Below are 27,257 nucleotides of genomic sequence, written 5' to 3'. Positions count from 1 at the left end.
AAAGAGAACTCCCCCCTCACAACAGGAGGAGCACACTCCCAGGAAACCATATAGCTCTACATATTAATAAGTTATGCAGTCGTTCCAAGTAAAATGCCAAACACAGCACTGTATTTTGGGCCAGCTAAGTACCCGAGCGGATTGTGCCATGTCTGACACATAAAGCAGATTGATATCTAGGTTTGCCATTAAAGGGATCTAATTTTTCAGTATTACATCCTAGGGATTCAGGAAATTTAATTTAAGCAACAGTATATATACAAGGCAATACTGAATTACCACAGGAGAAGAAAATGGCTCGTGATCTCCTAGACGGTCACAATCTGAGCTGAATGTTGTGAGAAAAGAGGGAGAACAAAGTGGTGAGAAAAAACCCCAAACCCTAACCAAGGCTATTTAACACAAACCTCAGTCAATTCCTCCTGCTCTATTAAACTCCCCACAGCACCAACTACGTCACACTACAAAAACAAAAAGGTAAGCACAAGTGTTGAAAAGTATTGTTTTCTTAGCAATAAATTGACTTTTATGTACAGAAAAACAAACCTGTATTTTAAAAACACTGCCTTTCGCATTGATTTAGCTGCAGATGCCTTTTCTCCTTCACTGTATTTTTCTTTGTTTTTGCCATGAAAGTATTGCCTCTGGTAATCCTCACCATGTAAGTTTTAAAAATATTTACATTAAGAGAGAGCAATAATAATAAAAAGCAAACCATCGCTGCCACCTGCGAATCGATGTTTCCAGGACGCAACAGAGCGTGTTGCGTGCTCTGTCACGCTGTTGCTCTTTTAGGACACTATCTGTGAAAAATCTGAAAATAATCCAAAGAAATAAAGGGAAATGAAGTACCCGTGAGACCCAGCGGATCTCAGGGGCAGGGGGGCAGATCAGGAAGAAGTGATGGGTGACAGACGATGAACCCAACCGCTGGCTGCAGGGGCTGGGTCAGTGCCGGTGCAGCGGGGCAGGGGGAGAAGCTCCACAGAGGGCTCACTCCACACCACTCGCATCCTTCCCATCTTTTCACTTCTGTACTCTAAAATTTTGACTCAATTTGGCTTATTGATTCAGCTGTGCTTCGCCTGACCTTACAGAGCAATCTGTGCTCTTTTCAAGTGCCACTTTGTATTGACTCTGTGGAGGAGCTATGACTCCTGTAATTGGTTTAACAGCTCTTTGAGGCCACTTTGTTTCTGATAAGATACCCAGACATCCACTGAGAATTTAAAATAGTTTTGTTGTCAAAAACAATTATGGTAGGAGTGCAAAAGCAGCATTTTAGCAGCACAGACCCTCTCCAGAGAGGTACGGGGTAAGAAGGCCGGCCGCAAGAGGCAAAAGGATGGATGACCGTTGTCCCCTGTCCTCAGCCTCTGAACTCCGTGGGCATCAGAGGTGATGGGTTTGGCCATTAGGAGCTGCTCTGAGTGCAATGGAAGGGACCCTTGTTGTCTGCAGGGGCCAGCTGCCTCCACGTGCTGTGGTTTTTACCAGATCTCAAGGAAGGATGTTTCTGAGCATGGACGTGACATGGTTTCTGCATCCTGATCCTCAAAGGCTACACCAGTGTTTTAGCACATATACCAACAGGAAAGCACAGCAAAACCAACCCAACCCAAAACACAACCCCCAGAATACAGACAGCAAGAAATGGGCAGGTTGGAAGCGCTGCTACGAGGCCATTGCCTCACAGCCACAGCAGCGCCGCTTAGGAAGGGCTTCCAAAACTGCACCCACTGGGCACCCCTAGGCTGTGCGACCCAACAGCCTGCAAATTGTACCTGCCCTGGTGTTTTCTGAAGGCCTTAAGAGCAGAAAAAAGAACTGTCTGAACAAACGCAAGCTGGGAAGATGACAGGACTTTGCTTTTCCCACACACAGCCTCCCATACATCCTGAAGGTTTCACCTCCATCCTGGAGCACAGGACGGTACCTGGCCTGCCTCCAGCCCACGCCACTTCCCTCCGCTCTGCTGCTGGCATTATTTGCCTTTGATGAACTACTTGCAGCATGCTTCAGTCTTTTCTTTTTTTTTTTTTTTTTTCTTTTTTGGTTATTTTCTACACTGAACAAGAGAGGTATATTTAATATGCTTTCTACCAAACAACATTATGCTTGTATTTATTGATAAAATAAAGTAAATCCATACAATGAAAATCACGGCGTTATATATAACACCATTTCTCAGCTTAAAAGATTGCGTTGCATGAGATTTTCAGCAGGTGCAATTTCCATTTCAGAAAAGACTTGTGTGGCTAAGCTTATACACAATATTTTCCAGAGAAAATATCTGACAGGAAATCACTAGCAATCACAAAAAAAGTACAATGCCTCCTCCCCACACTCCCCACTTAAAAGAAAGAAAAAAAAGAGGGAGACATAGAAAAGAAAGGCAAGAAGCATGTAACCTGCTCCCTGTGTAGGCACAAAGGTCCTTCTGGATGGGGAATAATTCCCAGCCAAATGCACAGCACTGAGATTTGGCACCTCTCACTGGTAAGATGCGCTACAGCCACCGCCTGCAGATGCCAGTAGGCTGGGGGACCCCCACATGCATCCCCCTGACTGCTCAACACACACAGACCCGAAGGGCTGCTTGCTGTGCCTACCATCATCTCCCACACAAGGTGTGAAATCCAGCTAATAACTGTCCCTTTTGCTGTCCTACATGAATTTGTGCAAGAATCTTCTGCTTTCAAAGCAGTGCAGGTTAATTCAGCCCTGTGACTATGTGGAAAACCAAATGTTTCACTGCTAAGTGATTTTCAATGGTGGCAGCAGTCTTTGAAATTATTCAGGTCTTTCTATCACCTGCTTGAATCTTTGCAGACAACAGCTCAGAACGCTTCATCTTGGTCACCTGCAGGCCTAGCACATCCTCGGGCAAGAGGCACAAAAGCTGCTCTGTGCTCTCTGTGTCAGACCAAAAGGTACACGTGGACCCAGCTGGGTTTAAAGCCACCTAGGCTGTTTCTTATCTTCCCCTTGACAGGGAGAGCAGAGGTGTTTGAAATGAGACTTGGCAGACCTCCTTTCCAGTGGAAATTACCTCCCTTTAGGGATGCAACATCTCCCTTTAAAGCCCTTTGCACATGAAACCCCCCAATAACCTCTGCTTCCCCCTGCTTCCTCCCGTCTTCCAGCAGTAAAACCAGGCTAAAACAACTGCAGATCTCTACAACCAACCTCTTGAGCTGCAGAGGACAAGGCTCTGGTGCAGACGTCTTTCTCTGGAAGGGCCATGGAAAGGAAGGCCCTGCCTGAGCAATGCCACTGCTGTCCTCCTGCAATGCTACCTCAGGAACCCCTGAAGTAGGAGGAGGAGAATCAGAGCAGACCATGAATGAATCATACTGTCCTCTGGTTGTTTATTGCCTTCTTTCTCCAAGGACACCATGCCCACTAATAAATAAAATGGGAAAAATGGAGTGACTTTCTTGTCACGTTATGTAACACAATATTTATGATGTTTGGATGCTTTTTCTTAAGTTGTATAAACATAATATTAAGTGGGGCTTAATGGACCTCATGGATGATAAAAGCAACCTGATATTCACTCCGGGACTCTGGTTATGTCCATACCACGAACTATAGGGCAAGTCTACCTGAGCGAGTTTGAAAGTCACCACCATAGATAGCCTGAGTCTAGTCTCAGCAGCTGGAGCTCAGGACAGACTATTTACCCTGTGGTGTAAATACTCCCTGAGGCTGCTATTTATGGAGCCAAGCACTCATCAGATGACTGTACACTGCCCTCAGCACTGAACTCCAGAAGCGCAGCTATCTACTGAGCGTTTTTGACATTTTGTTTCTTATATCTCATATTCAAAATGATTTAGTTAAGAGATGCCTCTTTAAGAATGATGTGACAGTTAATTCCCACTTATCCTGCTGAAAAGATACAATTGAAAGGAATGCAACAATAAAACTAATGGCTAATATGATTGCTATTGATCATTCGCCAGTTTATCAAATGAATAGCCCACCGGCTAACTGGAGAAGGAAAATAGTGCTTTATATTGCTGGTGTCTCTGTAATGAGCTAACTGGATAGCTCATTTTAAGATCTATGTAAAGATGAGCACCAGTACATCATTTATAACCCCAATGAATCCTGATATATCAGATGCACATTTGTTCATTTTCACCTACCTTTTCAGCTGACTGGGCAGTGCCAAAAAATATTGGAATGAAGGCAAGCCATACTATACAGGTAGTGTACATAGTGAATCCAATGGGTTTAGCTTCATTAAAATTCTCTGGGACACCCCGAGTCTTGATGGCATACACAGTACATGTAACCATGAGAAGAATGCTATAACCCAAGGAACAAATGATTTGTAGATCCGTAATGTCACATTTGAGAACTCCTCTGGCTTGATCAGGGTTCATAGTTTTCTGCTCATCATAATCTATGATGATGTTGGGTGGGTCAACTGCAAACCAAATAAAGACACCTAGAAGCTGAACAGATATTAAACTCGACGTGATGGCAAGCTGCGATGTGGGGCTTATAAGCCTGGGTGCTGTCACTGACTTTTTGCCCTGTTCAAATATGCGGTAGATGCGGTTTGTTTTAGTTAACAGGGCTGCATAGCTGATGCACATCCCCAAGCCCAAGAAGATTCGCCGGAAGGAACACACTGCGACGTTTGGTTTGGCAATCATCAGAAACGTGATTATGTAGCACAGAAATATCCCTGTCAACAGGACGTAGCTGAGCTCCCTCCCTGAAGCCCGGACAATGGGAGTGTCGTTGTATCTAATGAAGGTTGCCATGACAAAAATGGTGGCAATAATTCCAAGCATGGCCAAGAAGACGGGGATCACGGCCCAGGGAGAGTGCCACTCCAGCTTGACGATGGGTATGGAGCGGCATCCCGTGCGGTTCTCATTGGGCCGCTCGTTGTATGAGCAGAGCAAGCAAGTCACCTCGTCGGCCTGGTACTGGTAGCCATCGCAGAGCTCGCAGTGCCAGCAGCACGGCATCCCCTTCACCATCTTCTTCCTCTCTCCCGGCTTGCAAGGCAGGCTGCAGACTGAGGACGGGATTTCGCGCACTCCTTTACCCCACTGCATTTCATCGATCTATGAGACATTTGAAATAGAAAGAGGCTGGTTACGTAGATGTGACTGCCAGGCAGCAGGAGGGCACCAAGGGGAAACCTACAAACAAACAGGAAAACTTTATTTGTGATAGACAGACTGTGCTTTGCCAGGAGATGTGCGCACCAACGTCTTTGTGGGGGACTCTAATCCATGACTGCACTTACAACCATAATTGCTCATTTTTATTAGTAGTAAGTTCTGGTAGAATGGCACACAACATCAGATAAAATGGTAGAGTGTAAACCACCTTCTTTCTGCATGGAAGTTAGTAAGAACACTGAAATGGCTAATGGGAAGGCAGCAGTTACATTATGAACCTGGTTTTTGTGCATCCAGAGCTTGGGGCTTCTTACCGAGACCACAACAAGAGTTCTCCTTTCTTGGCACTACTATGGACCTGGTTAAAGTTTTAAATGAGGTGTAAATGTGTCTTACACAGGGCTCAGAATCAGTGGGAATGTAGTAAGATCTGCAATGAGAGCCATGTAAGTGATACAAGTACAAAAAAAAGTCACCAATGAAAAATATAATAATTAGGTAATATTTCATTTTAAAGTCACATTAAGCTTTTGAAATACCATCCATGCCCCAGGAATACAAATTATAGATGATTACATTAAATAAATGGAAAGTCTCATTTGTTCTGTAGTCTTAAGAATCCCGAACTCCAAAGTATATGCTCAAAGTTTCCCAAGTACAGCACAAAATTAGAGTCACAAATCATTTCAAAATAACCCAGACTAAAGCCACTTAACAGTTTCTAAGAACCAAGCAGGTTTAGCATTGGAGCTTCCCTGAAATAACCACTGGGAAGGTCCTGACAGTCCCAGTGTCAGTTCCAGGCACCAAATTCCCAATTCTCCTGCACAGAAAAATTTCTGTGACTCCACCACCTGCTGTATGTGTGCATATATGTATGGCTTTTACAGATATAATACCTGATCTGCTGGGATAGATGTGAGTAAGTATAACTAAAACCAACATTTCAGCTAATAATTTAGGTTATTAAATGTTTACAAGCTCCACTACTTTCTACAACTAAGAAATTCTAAGATGAGTCGCTCGAATCAGCCATCTGTGATTATTAATGTGCACAGGAAGACTGGGGTTTGCATGCCTTAAATTGAAGGATTAAGATGCACCTTCCTAATTTAATTCAAAATAGATCCTGTATCAACTCCATTTCTTACATTTGAAAAAACACTGAAGCCACAGACTGCTCAAATACTATGCTACCAAAAGGCTCCGCTGTGAATGTTATAAAAATAATCCCTCAATAACAAGATATTCGAGAGGTCTGCCACTGCTTGAGAAACTTCATTAACCTTCAATATTCACTACTTATTCTGAGAGAAAAAAGGATCCACAAACTCTTCTCTCACACTGTGCTGAGCTGAAGGATTGAAGCTTACAGATATGTTAGAGGAGAGCCCAGCACTCCCTGAACTGCACTGGTAGAGGGCAGCTCAGGGTGAGCATGCACCAGAGCCAAGAAACCCATTTTTAAGCCCAACTTCATTCCCAGTCCAACCAGAAAGGCCAGCAAGCCCTTGACAAAAATGGAGAAAATACTTGATGCAATCTTTACAGCGTACATTGATATGGAATGAGTAAAACATCCTACATGTATGGATTTTGACACAGTCTGCAGTGATTATAGGATTCTCACCAACTTTCTGCTAATATCTCACAGAACTGCATTGATGCACTATCCTCACCCTCAACCCCTCACCTCCCTGCCATTTTACCTATAAAAGGTTGAATTTCCATATTCTCACAAGTAACCCCATGGCATTGCTAGACAGTGGGGAAAGCTGAAAGGCATTTTATTCTGCGCAGATACTGGGTGTAAGCAGGTAAACAGAAGATCGGGCAAAATTATGGCAAGGCTTTTTTCTGGTCTGTTGGGACCACACTGTGATAACTCTATATTGCTGGCCTCAGAAAGACTCGTGGTGTTCTGCTGCTTCTAGCTAAAAAATTAATAATGAAAACTGCCTGGTAGATAGGCCACCTGTCACAGAGACCTGGAGCTGTGAGATGAGAATCTGAATCAAACTGGAGATGCTTTCCCCACAAAGCAAATAAATATTTTTGAAATATTTTTTCTTTTAAATAAATTTTTGGTTTTATAACTGCCTTCAGAAATGCAAACAAAAGCAATAAAATATTCAGCTGTGTATTTGGCTGCCTTAGGAGCTAATAATTGTGCCTGATGCACATTTTTCTGTTGCCCTTTTTCTGCATTTTCCTTGAAATAAGCTTTTGAAACCTGAATCTAGAAAAGACTTCTATTGTGGCAAAAAAAAATAATATGTTATATTCAGCCACTTCTTCCATTTACTTAATCTAAGCTTGCTTCTATTTGATGGCATTTTCCCAATATTTTTGTCACTGTGAGTTGGAAACTGCTTATTTCAAGATTTTGCTGAGTTCAGAGTTTCAGTATCAGAACCACGGAATCCTGCTGAAATAGTATGGATGATATTTGTCCACAAAACTGTAAGAGGACATTCTACAAAAACAAAATAGCAGGTCATTTAATTCAATATAATCTGATTGTAGCAAACCATGAGATTCACTGCTGTTAGGTTCAGATAAAAGTCAATATTTTAAAGCTGTTCATGTGAAAGCAAACACTCAGCTTTTGAGCAGCTTGGGCAAGGTACCTGATAATGTCCTTGCTCCGTTTTTCTTCCACTTCCCATCTAAAAACTGGAGGTATTGTCAGTTACGTTTATAACAAAGAACTACAATTTTTCCAAGGAGAGTGCTAAGTACTTATAAAAATATAAGATTTATAAGTAAGTAAAATAAACACTTATCCCATAACCAAAAAGTAATTATCTGAAAATGCTAATTTTATCATTTAGAAAGCAGTAAGTAAACAATTTAATAAATCATGAGAAAGTACTCTTGCAATGAATACAAATGTGGCTTTTTTATGTACAAACTTCCATTTCAGTAATACACAGAAATGGCACACAGAGGATTAGGGGATTTACTTTTTCCCAGACTAACACCACTTACGGATGTAGCTGGACACACTGTGCTCACAGCTATCCCACAGTTTTGCACCTTGAACTTAGCACTTGACCAAATCAGTGCTGTGGGACACAACAAACTCCTCCATTACAATTCTGCCAAGTCTGGGAAGGACTCAAAACCCAGACTGTATTAGGTGCTGTAGACACACGTATGTCTAATTTCTTGAAAAAATCACATCTCCACCCATTATCCACTTCTCATCATGTTAAGTAGCCCATCTCCAGCAGTATAATGTGCAGACTGATGCTATTAGAGCTCATCCACTGATTAAGTGATCTGATAAACGGAAAAAATATCATTCATTGCAGGACATTCAGAAGAACTTGGCACCACTCCATGATACTTGGATCCACGAGACCCACTACATGATGGCATTACGCTGCGTTTTCCCCTGCCACCCCTCATAGTCCAGCATCCTCACAGGGATGCTGGACATGCCCCCAGCACCAGCCTTCTTCCCGAAGGCCACACGCTCATACTTAATTTGCTGGGTTCGTTTCTAGATGCCAATTTCCACAAACAGGGCTGGAAATTGCTCTGGGCCCTTGCAGTGGGAGCAGCTGCCCCCTAGCTCCCTGGAGCCCAGCAGCGAGAACCAGAGCAGGCAGCAGGCACGTGGGGCTGAGCCTCCTGTGTGCCCCTGTCCACACAGCTCGAGCTGGTGGGCTGGGATCTGTTCCCTAGATTAATTCTCGGCATGCTTGCTACAGAATAACATTAACAAGAAATGCTTAGCCTGTCTCATAAGGCCCAACGTAATTGTTCATTTTAATGAATAAAGTAACTCGATATCTGCGTGTAATTTAAACATCGTCGCTTCTTTTCTCACCACCACAAACATTTCTGTAATAAGCTATTTGTTCTGAACTAAATTGTTTCATGCAATGTTTGATTAAAATAAAAATCAGTACAAAAATAATTACATTACTGATAATTAACCTACTCAGGAAAAAGAGCCCTGTTCCCCAATAGGACATTTGTACCAATCGTGCCGTTAATTTCCCAGCCATACCAGAAACCAGTTGCGGAGCACTGCGCCCCGATTTATTGCTGCCTCGCAGATTGCTTTCAGGCTCCAGTCACTAAGTCAGCAGTTCAAACAGTTTCTGTATATTCAACTTCCCAGATAGCAATATTTGCATGACTTAGCTCTTAGGGCTTAGCTATTAATGTCTTGTAATTAGTTTTTCAATCCCGGGCTTTAACATGATAACAGTTTTAAGCTAAGAATATGTCAATAACACACAGTCAACAAAGCCTCCTGCAAAATATCAACTAAAATCCCTTAAACAGATAACTGCAGTGATAAGCCAAACTACCAGAGAAAGACATGAACCTACTCCAATACTTGCCCAGGCATGGCAAATGCAGTGTTTAACCCATACTGTAACTTTTCTTGTTAGCTCCACTCCTGCCCAGGGCTGACAGAAAGGCCTGGTGACTCTGTGCATCACCCCGTGTGTTAAATCCCCCTGCTCTGGTGCTAGCTCTTGCCACCTGGAGTAGGGGCACCTGGTATTTGGGTGCAGCATAAAAATCTGCATAGCACCTGCATTGCATTTTATGTGACATGTTCAACTACTTCTGATTTAAGTTCCAACTAAAATCATCATTTTTGTTTCTAATCCGTAGCACCTTTTTGGTGGTCTCATAATAAGCAGATCTTAACCTACATAGACTGATTTATTTTCCTCTTTCCTTTTCTGCTCATACTGTCTGTTTAGCTTAATATTTGTCATCATTTTCCACCGACCTCACCTGCTTTGAGAGCAGCAGATGCCAGTTCCACTGAGCACTTGTAATAACTTCTTTAATGAGCACCAAAGGCTATTTGTTCTACATTAAACCAAGGACATTTTTAGCACAACACTGATTTAGAGAAAAATGCTTAATCTACAATTTTTGCAATAACGCTTATTATCATACATTCCTGTTGACACACAATAAAACTGAAAATTAATTATTTTAATGGTTTTATATCTGACTACAGCCTTGTGTTGTCTCCTCAGTAATGGAAGGGGAAGGACCATGCATCTTCAGTATTCATCCCGCAGTCCCTGCATTTTTAAATTAAAAAAGAACATATTCTTCCAAATGTACATTTATAATACACAGTGCTTATCTATTTAAGTTGATAGCTTAAAGCAAATCTATCTTCCGAAAGTAGAAGCAATCTAAGAGAATTTTTCATCCCGAAGTGGCTTACAATTAGTTTCTGTACTCAGCCCCCAGCCCGGGGCTTGGAATGATGGGGTGTTTTGGGGGGGCTCCATGTTGATGCCAGTTGTGTTATACCTGAAGTTTCACCTCCAGAATATTTCATTGTCAAAATTTTCAAAACATAACCAAGTCTAACACTCTTCTTCCATATTTCACGAAATAGGCCAAGCTCACTTTAATATTTTAGATGCAGAAAGTAACAGCTCCCATGTGGGGAGCAGCACTGCGCAGAGCAGGTCTCACTGGCAGAACTCACAAACGACAGATTTCAGCCTGAAAAACCTCCCAGTTGTCCCACTGCTCACAACCTGCACTTTTGCCAACTCCTGATGTTCTTGTGGCCATATATAAGGAGATAAAATGCTGCTTAATTAAAGGAGCAATTTACAGCTTGTCTGGCTCCTAACTGGGACAATGAAAGCAGGTTACAAACATAGCCGCCTGGACTACTTTACACATTTTATGCCCTTTGGCATAAGCTAGCTTGTCCTTCAGTGTCACGGCCTTTAACAAAGCACAGCTAAAGATGAGGCCTGGCACCCTGATGGAGGAGAGCACAGACCGTGGCACCGGCATGGCCCCCGTGACTGCAGGCGGGCAGCGACCGCACTGGGTGCAGCCGTCCTGAGCATACCATGCTGGACCCAGGTCATAACAGCTGTACACGCCACGGCACAAACCAGAGAAGGGAGAGATGCAGGATTTCATTTCAAAGCGAGGTGTCCCAGTTACATACTCATGTAAGAGAAGCTGTTCAATATTTTACAGTTCTGTCGGAAAGCGCCTCAGCAAAGTTCCCTTCAATCACAGCTTTTTGCTTTCTTCTGCTTGTTAGGATGGTTGGACACATTCACAAGGATCTAATTTCAAATATAGCCACGCTGCAGCTAGAATGAAAATAAGAAACTTAAAAGTCATGAGGTATGCAATAAATAATTAGGTAAGGCTACCTTACACATGACTCTTGACAAAGACAGATAAAATGGTCCACCTGACTCCCGCACTGTTTTCCACCCAAAGATCTCAAAGTGGCACACGGATGCAGCAGTACGTGCTAAGTAGGACGAAGGAAGTTCTGCAGCTGGTATAATGAAGCCACGGCAGAGGGAGATGAAAGCCAAGGCAGCAGTGCACAGAGTTTCAGTACGTGCCCAAGGACTCTAACAGACCTTCCCTGCGTATTTGAAGTTTTGTACTTGCTCTGTGCCTGTCCTAGAAATCAAGACCAAAGGGATTCATTGTGCAGGATTACAAGAATCCCTCGATCCAAACTACCAAAGCACCTAAAATATAGATTGATATTGGGTCAAAGTAATTGCTCAGATATTTAAGTGAACAGCTAGAAATCAAATGCTCATTTCTAACACTTTCATAACACTCAGCAATTAGCAAGTTTAAGTCCCAAATAACAAGACTGGATGACAGTGGTATCTAGAAACAAATCCAGAAATTCTGACTTTTTTTCCCAAGACTCATTTCCTGAGTTATTTTTCATGGTAGAACCAAGAGTTGACCTTACTCAGGTTTTGAGAAAAGGATTATCCCTTGATGCTTATTTATCTCTGCTTATGAGCTAATAACTTCTTTTTCTGTTATTTACGGTTCTGAAAAAAGAATGCAGCTGATATATTACTTTCAAAATGGAAAGGGTAATAACTAGAGATGTACCAAATGGCATGTGTGAGATTTGGATAGCATTTATCTTAAAGTGCCTGCCAACTCAGAATGCTTTAGTTTATTTATCGTACTAATTCCCAAGCCAATTCAAAGACCAGTATTTGCTAGTCAAATTATTTGGTCCTGGTCTTCCATTTTTAAAGAATCAGCATCAATGGTACAGTAATTTTCTCATCATGGCTAGCATGCATGGCATAATGACACAGGGGCTTGGGAAGCAAGATGAAAGATATACAAAATTCTGAGTGAAACTCAGCACCTTTAGGCCTCGGTTGGATTGCTGCAGCATTAGTAATACTATTAAATTATCTTGCTCAGGTTATATTCAGTCAATCAGTCCCAACCACTGTAACTGGTACACAGAAAATTAGGGCTGGCTGATGGGACTTTAATTAAGCTTTGCCTGGGGCAACTCTTCCATTAAGGCTGCAGTCACAGCTCACTGAAACGGGACCAGGGAAGGAAAAGGGAAATGATGTGGCTGGTGACAGGCAGTCACTGAGTGGGCGATGGGTGAATGCTGGCACCTGGTGCGCTACTGCTTTGAAAGCTACACGGGATGCTGGGTTGGTCTGGGTGTGGAAAAATACAGGCCTTCCAATTGCATCAATAATGTTTCTGTCTTCCTGAAGTTCCATTAAAATTCTGTAAAATAAGTTCCACTAAAATTCTGCAAATAAACTCAGAGCTTTGTTTCCTACGTTAATCAAGCCAAACTTAGGAATTTTGTGCCTCATCACATTTCAGAGTATTAAATTAGCAGTAAAGCAACAAATTACCTTTTCCCCTCCCACCATCCTCTTTCACCTCTCTGGGAAAAAAAAAATCAAATAAATAAAAGGTGACTGGAAGCAATCACTTATGCTGTCCAGCTAAGCACCCGAAATATTTAACTGCCATCGGAGCACGTCCTTTCCAGTACAGGGGTTCTTGCTCCCCGCTCCGCCCCAGCAGCATGGAAGGCATTACAGTCACAGAGGCATTCCAAATCCAGGAGAACAGCCTGTACTGCCTTTTGCAGTTGTTTTTCTGAAAGAAAAAGGGACCCAAAGCTCTGCTTTTGCCAAGGGAGGTGGAATTCCATACTACGTATTTTACTTCACCAGCCTGTCTAAATGACAGGCAGTGCAAGAATGGAACAAAATATCTAATTATAGGCACAATTTCTAGCTACCACTGGGAGCTGGATGCTCAGATGCTACATTTAATGGTCAAATACACATCCTCTATGCCATTAAAAGGTGCAATTAACAAGTAAACAAGCTTGTTTCATGGGAATCATTTAATGCAGCACTTTCATATTAAAAGTACATTTTCAGATGAGTGGAAGAAGAAACAAACAAACAAACAGTGAAAACAAAGCAAATAAAATTTGAGGAAAAGCCTTTTTTAAGTGCAGGCTAAAGACTCTTCTCAGCTCTTTATTTGGGGCCATTATTGCCTACCACGCAAACAATTAGCCTGAGACACATTAAAATGCACGCTATATATCCAATGGTATAGTCTTGCTGCAAACCACATCAATTTTCTATGTAAGTCAGTATTCAGGGACATTTTAAAAATGATTATTTTTGACCTACTCAATGCATGAACTCCTTTGGAAACCTTTATAATTTGCTTAATTGTTGGAAACTCTAAGGGCCGTTCACATGGTCCTGGTGTGGGCAGAGCTTTCTAAAACCCTTTACAGAATTTCTTATTCCCCTCTAAATAAAACAAGTGCAATATTATGCAATCATCATAATTACATTCTGCTATCCTTGGCACGTGCATCTGTATGGTTTTAAAATTTCATTTTAGAGAACACAGCTGGATTGTGTTTTAAGGCTACAAAACAGCATTAAGCCAATTGTTTTCATATCTGTTAATACAATACCCTAAAATATCGTACGTGCAAACCCAGTAAATAAAAATGGAAACAAAACAGCCGATTTCCAGGATGTCACTTGAGAACACTAGTCCTCATCTGCTGAGGATCTGCCAAACATACAAAGTTAAAGCTGAGATCAAATGCCTGTAAGCCTGCGTAGTACTCCTACTTCCAGGTTCTGCATACGAAGAGCACATCTTCTCTGCAACCAAGGCAAAGAGTAAAACCTTGCTGCCCTTTGCATTAGGCTACACCATTACCTGCACCTCACCAGGTGCTTTCTCCCGAAGAGCTGAGCGAGCAGCCCTCCGAGAGGACTCTTTCACCCAGTGCAAGTCCCACAAGTTCACAATGGATCTAAGAAGATAACTTTATTACCTGGCAGGTAACTGCAAAATCTGAAGTGCTCACTGGCTGTTGTACAACTCATGGTGCCTGACCTCCTGCTCAGAGCAGCAGCGGCACTGACACAGGGTTTGCCTCTACACGCCTGGATGAAGTTCTCCGAATGCAACAAGACACATCTGTCACTGAAAACATCTTTCCATTTTCAGGTATTGGAAAAGAATACTAAATCCTCAATAACACATCAACTGGCATTATTACTACTGCCAAAAGCAAGCAAAACTCATAATTATCCATAGAAATCCCAGGAAAGTATTTGCTCTTAAACATCTTTGCTGGCAAAAGTACAGAAGACTTGCAAAAAGGGATTTAAGAAGTGATGTGCAGGAGCAAAAACATCACCTATTTTAAAAATACAAGTTATTTATTTTTTGACCTTCTATTTCTCACCTTACTTGCTCTCAGAGCAAGTCTGACTGCCCACAGGCTCCTGTACATTTAAGAGAACACCACAAGATGAGGCAAATTGTGAAGTCAAGAAGTTGTCTGATACATATATTTTTTTTTCCATTACAGCTTTTATGAGCTCCTTATTGTTATTATCATTTTCCCTCGATCTTTGAAAAGATATGTGCTATATCTTAGATATTCTCTCAGCTTGGTTTCTCTTAGCATTTATATCCTTATAAGCATTTTACCTTGTGACATTCTTAGACCTGGAAGAAAATTATACTGATGCTCAGTGTCGCCAGAAGCTGATACAGCTTAATACACTTTGCTTTGCCTAAAGGTAGCACAGCTCATGCAGTATACATTACAACCTAGGCAAAATGGGTCAGTAACAAAGAAAAAATGACATTTCACACCTTTAATTCCAAGTCTGAGTTAGTTTTCAGAGTGAGATGTAACATTTAACTATTGCCTTCCTACTTTTATATAGCAAAAATCTAAATGGAAAGCTCGAATCACTGAATAACCTTTTGTTTAAAATACTTTTCTTGTGAATTTCAAGTATGTCAGGTAACAACCAGGAAAGGGTCCTCACTGGCCTGAGCCTCCTCACGTGGGGGTTATTCTCTAGTTCTGCAGACGGAGGTGACCGGGAGGTGCAGCTATTCATTCCGTTATGCTATTTATGCCAACCCCATCAAAGCCTTCTAAAGTTCACATTCTCTCTATTTAATCTGTACCAAAAAATGATGCTCTGGCAGGGTTCCTCATTCCCTTCTCATGAGCTCTCACTGCAGGACAGCTGCACAGGACTGCTAGGAGGTGGCAGCAGCACACACTCAGGCTGCTTGCTGATGTGACTGGGCCCAGCCCTCAGCTTCCTACCACATGTGCATGGACTTTAACACTGTCAGCACCACACTGCTCCCCAAAAATTCTGGTTCACTTTGGCACAGGTGTATTAGGGAAACCTGGGGGACACACCTGTGAGATTCTCTGGATTACAACACGCACTGACTTTTCTTTGAAGAATGCGTGGGCACTTAATGACAACCTGCAACAAATTGTTTAGCTCTCTTCTGTCATACAGAATAAGCCGTGCTTGATTCACATAGTTACCAGCACATATTTCCAGGTTTTGCCCTCATCTGGATGAAAGTTATTTACATCAGCAGTTTCTAAGCCTAATGCATCAAAGCCACCTGCGGTATTGCAGTCTGTACTGCAGCCCATACTGTGGCCCACCTCGGTTCCATCCCGTGAGCAGACCAAGCCGCACTGTGGCCACGGCTCCAGAGCAGGGCTGGCAGGACTGGGGCCCACTGCTGGCTCCTGCACATTTCAGGCACCAGATCTGGAATCACTGAGGACTGAGGAATAAGCATATGGCCATTCAGCGGGCCAGTGGCTTGAAAAATTCCCTTCCAGTTGGCTGAGAGAAAATTAATTCCGCAAGTTAAGATAATTAAAGGTGTTTGTGCCGGTCGTGGTTGACATGAGCAAGGAAAGATCAGAGGATTTAATAACAGAACAAAATAAACAACATTTATCATTAGTATGTACATTATAGCGATTGACATGTTGGGCACGGTGAACTGTCTCACCAAAACATGTAATTAGGATGTATTTTAGCAACACACCGATATAGTTACTCACCTTTGCATTTCTGACCAGATCACACCCAATTTGGCTGAAGGTGCAGTGAAGGCTGAGCTCACAAAGCCCAGCTACAGCTAGGAATTTTGAAAACAGGCTGCAGACCTTTCTGGGATGACTTTGCATTTAGCAGTGCTTACCCTGTGAATTAATTCCCATAAAACCAGGCACCTGTGGCCTCACAAGTGAGACTACTGCCAGATTTTACGCACTGGCTATGTGATGCAATGCTAAAAAGCAGAGGGAGAAACAGGACCAGGGTCAGGAAAGCAGAATAGAAATGCTACTGGGGAGGAGAGCTTCAGGTAGTTTTACCTCATCTAAATGAAGTCTAAATGGTGAAAGATTTTATTATTAGTTGTAGTTTTTATTTATTTTTAAATATAACATAAAACTAACTATTTTTAGATACAATATTTCCAAAGTATGCCTCGAGAAAATATAGAATGCCTTGCATTTAGGTGTTATGGAACATAGCCCCAGTTCAGGATCAGAACTAAGGGCAGTTTCAGTTCATCAGGAATGGCACAGACTGAGTAACGCTGCTATAAGGAAGAACAGCCCAGATGAAGTTACTTCCTGAAAATGTAATGAGGCACTGGTCACTGAAATAATTCATATTTTTTCAGCTATTAGGAAGCCAGTTATTTCTGAATACAATCACATCTCTGTATATGTCAACATACTATAACGTAGAGTTAATTAAATCTAAGGCTTTAGCCAATTTCATTAAAAATGTAAATTGTGGTAATTTTCAGCAAGTGTCTGCCTCAGCTGAAAGCTTAAGGTTCTGCAGTGACACATGAAAACAAAACATACTAATCATACTTAATACTTAAAATCTTAATTTTCAATAGCACCCCGACCTCATTTGCTGAATTTGCGTAATGAGTCTGTCTGACACCTGAATAATGTATCTCTCCTGTCAACCCATCATCTCACAAGATTTCAGTCTGCAGGCTGTAATATAGATGCATCATCTTTGTACCAGCTACTCATTACCGTCTGTAACAGGAATGGGAAATGACACTACAAGGGCCAGTTTATGTGACAATAGCTGAAATGAGAAAGGAAATTGATACCAATTTCTATCCATCTTGTCGCAATCTTTAAAGCATGATTTTAAGCTCAGTTGCATGTTGCAAACCAACAGAAATCTTATGGATTCTATACGACAAAGGGCTGTGCACGTATATCCAACCACCCGTATAGACACACATAAATGCATATAAACACTTTTTATATGTTTGCAAATAGGTTTTGCAATTATGTATCACATACGTGCAGGAGCTAGTCCTGATAATGCTATCGTAACTGTGCTTTCAGTTGCACACAAATTTACTCAGGTGAAATTAAGCTCAAGTTTTCTGGGTTGTGAAAGGTCATATTTCTATTTTTAAATTTCAGATAAACTACTTAAAAAAAATAGGTCAAATACATTCTTTTTAAAATGTATGAAAATCCTCAAAACTAACCTAAATCACTGGTGGTGGAACTCTCATCCCTTGCTATTTGAAGCAAAAACTTCTAACTGGCCAGATATGTGCCCTTTTGCTCCCCTTCCACCAGAACTGGTGAAATCCCAGGCTTCCAGAGAACTGAAATTTGCATATGCTCCAGAAAGACATGTCTTTTGCTGTAAAATATTCTGCAAAATACATCTGCTCTGAACATGCTCTACTGCAAGCAAAAACAAAACACAGAAAACAATGAAAAGAAATTTCAACACATTATTTTAGAAAAATGCCATCTGTTGGCAGAATACTGCTGAGCATCAAGCTTCACTGAATAGCTGCTTGGATCCAATTGCTGTTCTGGATATTTTACCAAAAATATCAGGTACGTATAGGTCTCTCAGCAGAAGGTTAGACATTTAATTACTCTTTTCATTAGCTTGCTATTCATAACATTTATTTTCAAATTCTGTAACAGAGACGTTTTCGGATTAGTCTGAGCACAAGTAGCTTCAATAGTTGGTGAAGTGTGTAGGATCTGCATAAATTGCACAGATGATTATGAAGTTACTTAATATATTTCTATTTGTGGGGAAAAAAAAGAATCACAGCGTAGAAATTGCATCATCTTTGGCAGTTGCTTGCTTTGCAATCCTCCCGTTAGGCCAGGGACAGCTCCCTGTTCCTTCCCTGGCTTCTCTCGCTGTAGGGTGAAAGCTGACCAGTGAGCTTGAAGCACCTTGTTTGCTCTGAGACCAGAGACACTGAGGTACATGAATGTGACTTTTTCTAAAACAAGACTGATTTTTTTCCCGTCTTTCTGTTTCTCTAAAATACTGGCCTGAACCTACAGTGAAGAAAATAACCTAGCATAGCTATTTCCCCAAGGAGGAGGGAGTTATTAATAAGCACGGAGTGATTTCCTTTGCACTATATAACATGAGCCAGGATTTATAAGGAGTTAGATCTGTGTAATGTACATGTTTATGGAACCATATTGATAATTATCAATACTATTAATCTTCTAAGCACTTGTTTAGAAAGATTGCAGCAATGTATCACTTATTGCTGGAGGAAATTATAAAAAGAGCTAGGAATTGCCAAGCAGCCAGCCTTCCTGACTCTGCACACAAAAGGCTCCATTTAAGTGGCAGTCACGTTTCAAGCTGTACACTGCTTAATGTTACTGAACAATTTACAATTCAGGGGCACATCTCTAAAACAATACCGATCTTTTTTTTGTTGTTTTTCAGCTCTGCACACAGTGTTTAGGCATCTTTAATATGCTTTTTTTTTTTCTATTTGCAAACAAATTAGAGACATTTTAATTTCATCTGGAGCTAACAGTCAACCTCTCCTGATGCTCTGCAAGAGAAACGTATTTCAGGTTAAAGCTACTTGAATCCCCTCTAACACAGTAACAGCAGTAAGGACAACGTTTTCCACCATTGCTCTTTATCATTTGAGGATGCGCTTTCCTCAGTCATCCTGAAAATGTGCTGCAGCCTCAGATCAGCACCCAGGCAACCCAGTGGCACCTTTACGAGCCATAGCGCTGAGCTGGAAGAGCACACCCGACGAGCTGGAGATGTCAACACAATTAAAACAACACGATGAAGCCTATGCAAACAATAATAGCCTAGAAGCACAGTGTTAATTAGAAGAACTGGAAGAAAATGTTAGCTGCTCTAGGAAGACACCTCTCTCTAATGACAGATAAATAGGTCTCCTGTAACCACTTCCCTGCTCACCAGGACAAGCTTGGAGGTGAAGCAGAGCCTCCTGCCCACTGCCGTGCCCCAGGCTGTGGGAGGACAGCACAAGAGCAGCACAGCTCAGCCGGGTGCCTGCCACACATCGGAGCCAAGAGCACTTCCCGCACGGAGAATGTTCAGCCAAGACCTTCAGTCTTCTGTGCAGGGCCTCGGTACCCCCACAGCTCATTTGGTCCTAGATCATGGAGCTGGATAGCACTCCTGTGCAAGAGCCCAAGCTCTGGGGATGGGTCTCTCCAGCCTGCTCTTGGAGCAGCCTTGATGGCACTGCACAGCCAAACCTGGACCGAGCCACTCAACAAACTGCACACTTTGAGCAACCTTGGCGTTTAATGAACCCCCAAAAGCTCAACAATAGCAAACAGAAATCAGGGTAGAGGTGGAACAAAAGGGCCCAAACTGGCTTTTTTGTCAAATGGAGATCTGCCACTCACTTCAATGCAAGAGACTGACCCAGTATGCCTGCTTGTTCAAATCTGACAGCAGTCTACTTTCTGGTCAATACCCTTGTGTAAACTACATCTTTAACTGTAATTATTAACAGCAGGATTAGTTTTACTTAAATTTGCTTTCTGCGCATCTGTTGGGAATTCCTAAATTTTGTTATAATTTCCAGACAAAATTTGAAGGAAGTGGAACATATGCGCATACTGTCTGCCCAGCCATCTGTCTGCGCCAACTTCCTTTCTCATAACTTTTGAACTCGCAGAACTTGCTGGCCAATTTGAAATGTATTTGATACAAGCAGAGGTTTCTGAAGGATGTGTCTGCAGTGGATAGTTAGAAGAAAGACCCACCTGCACTGAACTTCTCTCTCCCCCTTCGGTTCGGCCTGCCAGCCGACCAGCTGGCGTATGTATAATTCAAAGACAGCCACAATACAGGCTGTTGCTTGCACAGCAAATGATATAGGAGTGTGGGAGGGAGTTCAGGCACTGCAGAGAAACTGTGGAGACAAGTATGGGAAGGAGTCACAGGGAACATGATAGAGAATGCTGCTGTGGTAGAGTATGAAGAAGACAAATCCTTGGAAAAGCAAGATTCAACAGTTTCACAGGGATTTTTTCCTACTACATTTGTGTTTTGACAGTTCAAGGATTTGCAGAGGTTTGTATATGAAAACATAAAACAGGGACCTGCCGAGTTAACTCTGTATAGAGAAAGAAGCAATACCACCAAATTTCCCATGAGAATGCCCAGCTCCTGTAGGAGTGATCCATTTCTGTCTCCTTCAGGCACATCAGTGCCTCCAGGAGGGATGTGTTGTCCTCTTCAGGTACCTCAAAGCACTGCAAGTTGCATTTGTAGAAGTCAGCCAGGTAACACAGCTGGTCAGCCAACCTCTTGCATTTCTATTGCAATATTAATATTAATATTTCTATTCCCTTCTATTGGGCAACCTCTACGTGCTTTACAGAGTAACAAATAAAGGCAGACATTATCACATCCTTTGTTTCTCTTCTGTTGGTATTAAAGAAATGAGAATTGGGATAATATCCTGAAGTGTTAGCCCCACATAATTACTAAAGGCAAATTGTACCCTTCAGCAGTTTTTCCTGGGACATATTTAATAGCAGCTATTATTTTGTTTAGCTATTTTAGTGCATCCTTGACTTCTCTAAACTCCACAGTTTTCTTTGTGATTGTAAGAAAATACATGCAGGGATTGTCATAGCAATATTAATCCCCTGGGGATTCTGGTGAGAAACTAGGACCCGTAAGTGAGTAGAAGGGAAGTTACTGAGCCAGCCTCAACTATTGACTTAACACTGTAGCCATGGGGATATGAGGGTGAGGAAAGCAAGCATTTTATGGAAACATTTAGCACAACATCAGGAATACAAATTAAACTCCATTAATTTAGTTTTAAATTTTAATGAATCTGGGTGTGTAGTTTATATAAAGATTTATTTAATAAATTATTAATATTTTTGCTAAAAGAATTGTAAATTATAAGTTAATATAGAAGTTTGTCTCAAATTGAGCATCAAAACGTGAAACCCACAGAAATAGCATTCCCTTCCCTTTCCCTGCACCCACTCCCCACAGGAAACCCAGCTGTGGGGCTGGCAAGGAGCCAGGATGGGCACTGCCAGACCAGAGCTGGAGAAGGACCTGGTACAACCCCAGGAGGAGCTTGGACCAAAACCAGAAAACCCTTTTGTAGGAATTGGTATTTCTTCAGCAATTTGCAAAACAGTCAAATTGAACGGAAAGTATTGTCTTTGTGCTTTAGTGTCTATCTACGAGGGGTCAAAGAGCTATATGGTTAAACTGGCACATCTTCTCCAGGTATATGAGGCTCAAGTAACTTGCACAAAATCAGGCAGAAAGCCTGAACCAAGACCTACACAGGCCTAGGCCACAAGCCTGTCACAGAGCATCCTTGCGTGGATGGAGCTGGCAAGAGTTCCCAAAGAGTTTCCAGCTTCCTCAGCTAACAGTCATATTTGTTTCTTCTGGGCAACATTGAAGCGTCTACTGAATCTTTGATCACTTATTCTTACATCCTTGTTTTTATTTTTATTTCTTTTTCCCCTCTTTTTGCTCATCATTACAAAAGGTACGTCTTGTTCATACAGATATCTTTTGCTTGAAAGTAGTACAGGAAAGGCGAGTCATCCAAAAAATACATAGTTTTAGCTTTCCTAAAACTAGAGAAACTGAAGACCATCTACAAATGGTTTCAAACAGCAAGGCATTACTGGTTGATTTTCCAAGCTGACAACTAGGGACTTTGGACATGCAGAAGTAATAAAAGTTGCATGACTGCCTAATGTCCCTATTCATCTGAGGGGCTTTGGTATTCACAGCACAGAGAAAAGGTTGTAGAACAAAATAAAAGATGACACAATGCAAAAAATAAAGTACTATGTAGCTGCAAAGAAATGGTAAAGATTAAGTTTTGCATGGTGGAAAAAAATAAAATGACCATTTAGTGACTGCCACTGAAAGAAAAAAAACAAACAAAAAAGTAAAGAATAGAAAGGACTCACATTGAGCTGGAGATCATCTGTCCACTGGCCAACGAGGCGGTATCCTGGGGTGCTGGTGTTGGTGGTGTGGTACTGGAAGATGTCATAGCGTCCTGGTGCATCACCATTTTTGTTAAACATCACTGGAGTGCCAGCACTACCTGGGGGAAGGAAACGAGACAAAATCCAACCAAAAAAAAAATAAATAAATAAAATAGCCAAAGCTTTACGATAGCTATTTTATTTAGTCAAGGTTGAGAGTTTTCAGACTGGCAATGTATTTCAGGCAAAGGTTATCTATCACCCCAACCACCTAAACCAGATACTTTTGGACATGGTGGAATAATCTTAGCCCTCTTCTGGTGATTAATTACCACTGCCCAAACCCACTGACTGAAAATAAAACAGGGCAAAGCTAAATCAGCCTTACTTCACTCAAGCTTTGCACACAGCAAGAAATATCAGAAGGCTTTTCTTCCTGCCCTCCAGCCTCCCTTCCCATCTCTCTTTCCTTAGGGAGTTCTTTAGTGAAAATCACGCCTGTGAATGGAGCCTCTAAATGATTTTTTTTCCCCCCAGAAAACGTTCCATCTGCTTCTGAGAGATACTGCTGTCAGAAGTCAGCCCAGGTCTAGTGAATCTTGACTGGCATCCAGAAATAGCTTCCTCCTCCACAATATGTTCTTATGCCTGTAATCAGCATGCGGTTGGGATGGAAAAGCACAGACAAAACTACAGGAAGGCCGTTCCTTGGGTGCTCCCTTATGTGGGTCGCGTGATTCTGACACAGGCTGAGAAGTGTCTTGGTCAGGAGCTGTTCAGGATCATGATGCTGAATTAGCTTTATCCGCCACATACCAAGGTAACTACACGTAATGTGTGATGAAATGCAGGGCAAGCAGCAAGGCAAGGATCCCCCCACCCTTCCTCCACACCTGGTGCTGAGCAGAGCCAGCCTCAGCTCTGATCACTCGGTGATGGCACAAACCATTCCTGGTCCTAAGACAGGCAAGTGCTCACCAGGGCAGCTGCATTTTAATTACCATGCCATTAGATGTGAATCTTTTCCTAAATGAGAATTCAAGTCACTGCTGCACTTCCTCAGCAATCTAGGTGAAAACTTCGGGGCTGACATTTATTTTGAGATGCATTAAAATAGGTTTCAGGGTGGTAGAGTAATATTGTGTCAAGATTGAAGATTATGACAATGCTCCAGTATCTCTATATTCAAAGCTTCCTCCCTCTGTGTAACACTTTTTTTTCCCCTAAAGCAATGAAAAATCTCTCCTGTAGTAGCACTGAACTTTAAGATTATGGTTTTCTTCATGATTCCCATTCTTCATTGAATTCCAGTGAGCAAAAGAAGATTTGAGGGAGTAAATTAGCATAGATCCTGCTCCAGCCCTAGTAGATTTTTTCCTGCCCATCCTGCAAGCCTCCAAGATCAGATATAGACTCAGCTGAAAGACTAGCTCAGAAAATCTTCCACTGAAATCTCTCCTCCCAGGTTCCTTATGAGCACAAGGCCAATATTTAATTGTCATTACAGATTAACGTAGCCAGAATACACTTACAGTGAAAACACTTAGAAGGAATAAGGAGGACTGGCTGTAATTCCTTGGCTCATACTAAAAGTCAGCACAAATGGTAAATGGGATTTAGCTAATCATGGCTTTTAAAAGGTTGTATATTATTAGTTAAGCTTGTTTTTTTTTTTTTTTTTCCTTTTCTTTCCTTTTTTTTTTTTCTTCTCTCTCTTTTTTTTTTTTTTTTCCCTTTCCTCACAGAACTGACAAAAAGGAAAGTACAATTCAAAGTCTAGGAGCTCAAGCGCCGCTCCCAAAACGCACCTCAGACGTTTGTGGCTGCCCCTCTCAGTCCCATTCTGACCAAAAGCCAGCCTGGACACGAAGAAGTGATCACAACTGCACATCATATTACTGTGCTCTGGGGAAGCAGTAAAACTCTGGGTAGGTTACTGCCAGTTGTTTGTGCAGCTGCATGCAGACAGCCTTTAGGGCCTATTTTAAATGTCAGCATTTAACAGCAGTGGTGGGCTTGGGTGCTGCAGGTCTGCAGCCAGCACCACCCAGCATCAGGTGCTGGGTCACCTCCCCAGCTCGGCTCCCTGGGACACCAGCCTTATGCATGGATACTTGATAGTCAGCAGGAAATGCCTGTTGCTGTTTTCAGGTCTGTCACCACTTATGCTTTAAAATTATACAGGAAAAAATGTCTGTGAAAAGCCAGGGATAGGCAGGGAAGACGATCTAGCTATGGAACCACAAAGAACTGTGATAATCTCAGGTCAGAAGTCAAGCAGAGGCTTCCCATTTTCCAGCTTTGAAGTTGGAGTAATTGGACTCCCAGCCAAGGATCTGCTTCGTAAGTGCAAACCTTCTTTAACCTTTGTGTGGGCTCTGGTGCATGTTTCAGTGCTCTTTCTGCAGGGACCCTGCCACTTCTGTCCTGGTTAAAAATTGTTCCAGCATTTCAGTCTCTCCTTGCAGCTCCACTTCTTTGTGCACTCAGGAAAATAATACGTATGTAGGAAAGCCTCATTGCGGAGACGAAAGGATTTTCAAAAATGATCCTATTTATTATTTGACTTCTTGATCTTATAATTATTGTAATATATGGTTGATGAGTTGTTTTTATTTTCCTTCTGCTAGGATTTGTACGAGCTTTGTTACAGCTCCAGCAAGCACTTCAGAAACTGAGTAGTAGCCTGCAGGCTGCAGCTTCTTGCTCCTTCAGAGGCTGTGACAATTTAATTCATCTTCAGTTCCCAACAAATAATCTGTCCTCGCACTACACAGATGGGGAGTACATAACACACATTCACCTGCAGGATGCATTTGAAAAAAAACACACAGGATCGGACTGAATTTGTATGAATTCAATCTCTTAATCACCACAAGATGAGAAATGAATTAATAGGAGGAGGACAGGGTGCTAGCCAGGTGTGACTAGCTAAGGTGTTTCTTTATTATTCAGTTCATGCTGACTGCAGCTTAAGGACCCAAAGGGCTCACAAGTAACAAAGCCTTTACCTTTTTCACTGGGGACACTCTGCACCACTTTGCACGGTGAGATTTTCAGCATCTCACTGCATGAGCACTTGGGGTTTTAAATTTTCCCTATTTTGGGGCTTTTTGTTCTCAAGATAATGTGACAAGATCAAAATTCATACTGAGCTCCTAGTACAAATCCAGTCTCTTCATTAAAGATTGCTTGAGCTCTTTCTTTATGAATGTCATTACCTGTGCAAGGAAAAGGCTCCAGAAGCAGGTACATGCAGGGTGGCTCCAGCTGCACAGTCACAAAGAAATCTATTACATCTAAAGAGGATCTTGAGCTCATGGGCTCACAATGCTTGAAAATGGGCTCCATTTTTCCCTCTCTGGCTCACAATTTGGGTGAAACACTCCCACTGTTCTACTCTGTTTTTACTGCAGACTGAGGTAGAAGACTAGTAGGAACAGGATTTTAAGCACAGACTAACTGATGTTTTCCATCCCTGTCCCCAAGAAGAATTCAATGGCTGCACTGGTGACCCAGAGAAGGGCAGGGTAAGGGCAAGGTTAAAATGGAGACAGCTGAAGCAAGCCCAGTAGCCCAGCTGCAGTGTGACAGCCGAGGAACATGTGGGCACCAGCATCCCCAGAGTTCCCCAGTTTCATCGAAACAGCACTACACCACCCAGACCTGCAGAAGCCTCTTGCACAGCTTCTTCTATTCCCGCATCCCTCTGCATTTTTCTGGCTGGCTGGCGAGTTGTATGATGGTTTTTTATCCTGTGCCCCTGGGATGGCTGAATCAACCCACAGCAACTCTGGGAATTTACTTTTATATGACATGGAAAAGCAGCAGGATCCACAAAACCTCTCTCCATAGTCACAGGAACCAGCCCCAAAAGGCTTGCAGCTGAACACTGCGCACGGGTGTGCAAACCCATGAGCAATCAGGCACTCTGAATGTGACAAGAAAAGGCTAAACTACACACCTGGATACCAAACCTTAAAGGAAGTGATTCTTTTCCCATTGGAAATGGCTAAGGCTAGATGGCCATGAGAGATTTAAAAGTTTTAAAACTGTTTTCACTTAGTCATTTGCTTTTTTTTCCATTGGAGGGAAGGAGAATGGTAATTTCAAGTTCCTGTGCTAGATGTGAGTTACGTGTGTACAAGCAAAGAAAAACACCATATGGCAATGTAAATCAATCAGAAATTGAGAAAAAAAGTCAACTTTTAAAATCCTGACCCAAAAAAAACCATAAACAAACAAACCAGAAATAAGGAAAACAAAGTCAGAATAAACCAATTCTTGGAGCTAGGCAGTAGGCAAAATTAACTGGGCACCCAGTCTCTCAAATTATTTCTCAGCTCTGTTAAAATAACTAGATGGATATTCAACATCTGTATATACAAGAACTCTCTAATGATGATCCATGACCTGTCCTCCAGCACTAAAACTGACATGGCATGATGCTTTAAATAATGCTGTGCTTCTATATGAGTTTGTCCTATGGGAAAGAAAAAAACAAAAACAAACAAACAAAAAACTTCCACAATGAGGAAGGTAGAAGAACTCTTCAGGCCTTCTCAGATTATTCATCTCAAAATTTGCTCCTGGCTGTAGTTAACACCACTGCTTCAAGGAAGGAAATTACAATC

The 27,257-nt window shown here is 42.0% G+C and overlaps 1 protein-coding gene across 4 annotated transcripts in view; it reads right to left on the bottom strand.

Annotated features, from left to right (window-relative positions):
• GRM7 (glutamate metabotropic receptor 7) overlaps positions 1–27,257 on the bottom strand; it is a 274,151-nt gene that overhangs the window by 65,358 nt on the left and 181,536 nt on the right. For 3 of the 4 annotated variants that reach the window (XM_032194322.1, XM_032194321.1, XM_032194323.1), the window contains exons 7-8: positions 22,603–22,742; positions 4,155–5,090 (exon numbers count right to left, since the gene is read on the bottom strand). In XM_032194322.1, coding sequence (XP_032050213.1) covers positions 4,155–5,090; positions 22,603–22,742 — 1,076 coding nt within the window. The remainder of the gene's footprint in view (positions 1–4,154; positions 5,091–22,602; positions 22,743–27,257) is intronic. The other variant, XM_032194324.1, reaches the window with a different exon arrangement.

The sequence above is a fragment of the Aythya fuligula genome, chromosome 10 (genome assembly GCF_009819795.1).
Source record: "Aythya fuligula isolate bAytFul2 chromosome 10, bAytFul2.pri, whole genome shotgun sequence".
NCBI classification, from domain to species: Eukaryota; Metazoa; Chordata; class Aves; order Anseriformes; family Anatidae; genus Aythya; species Aythya fuligula.
The sequence above is the reverse complement of the archived record's forward strand: the minus strand, read 5'-3'. Positions and strand labels throughout refer to the sequence as shown.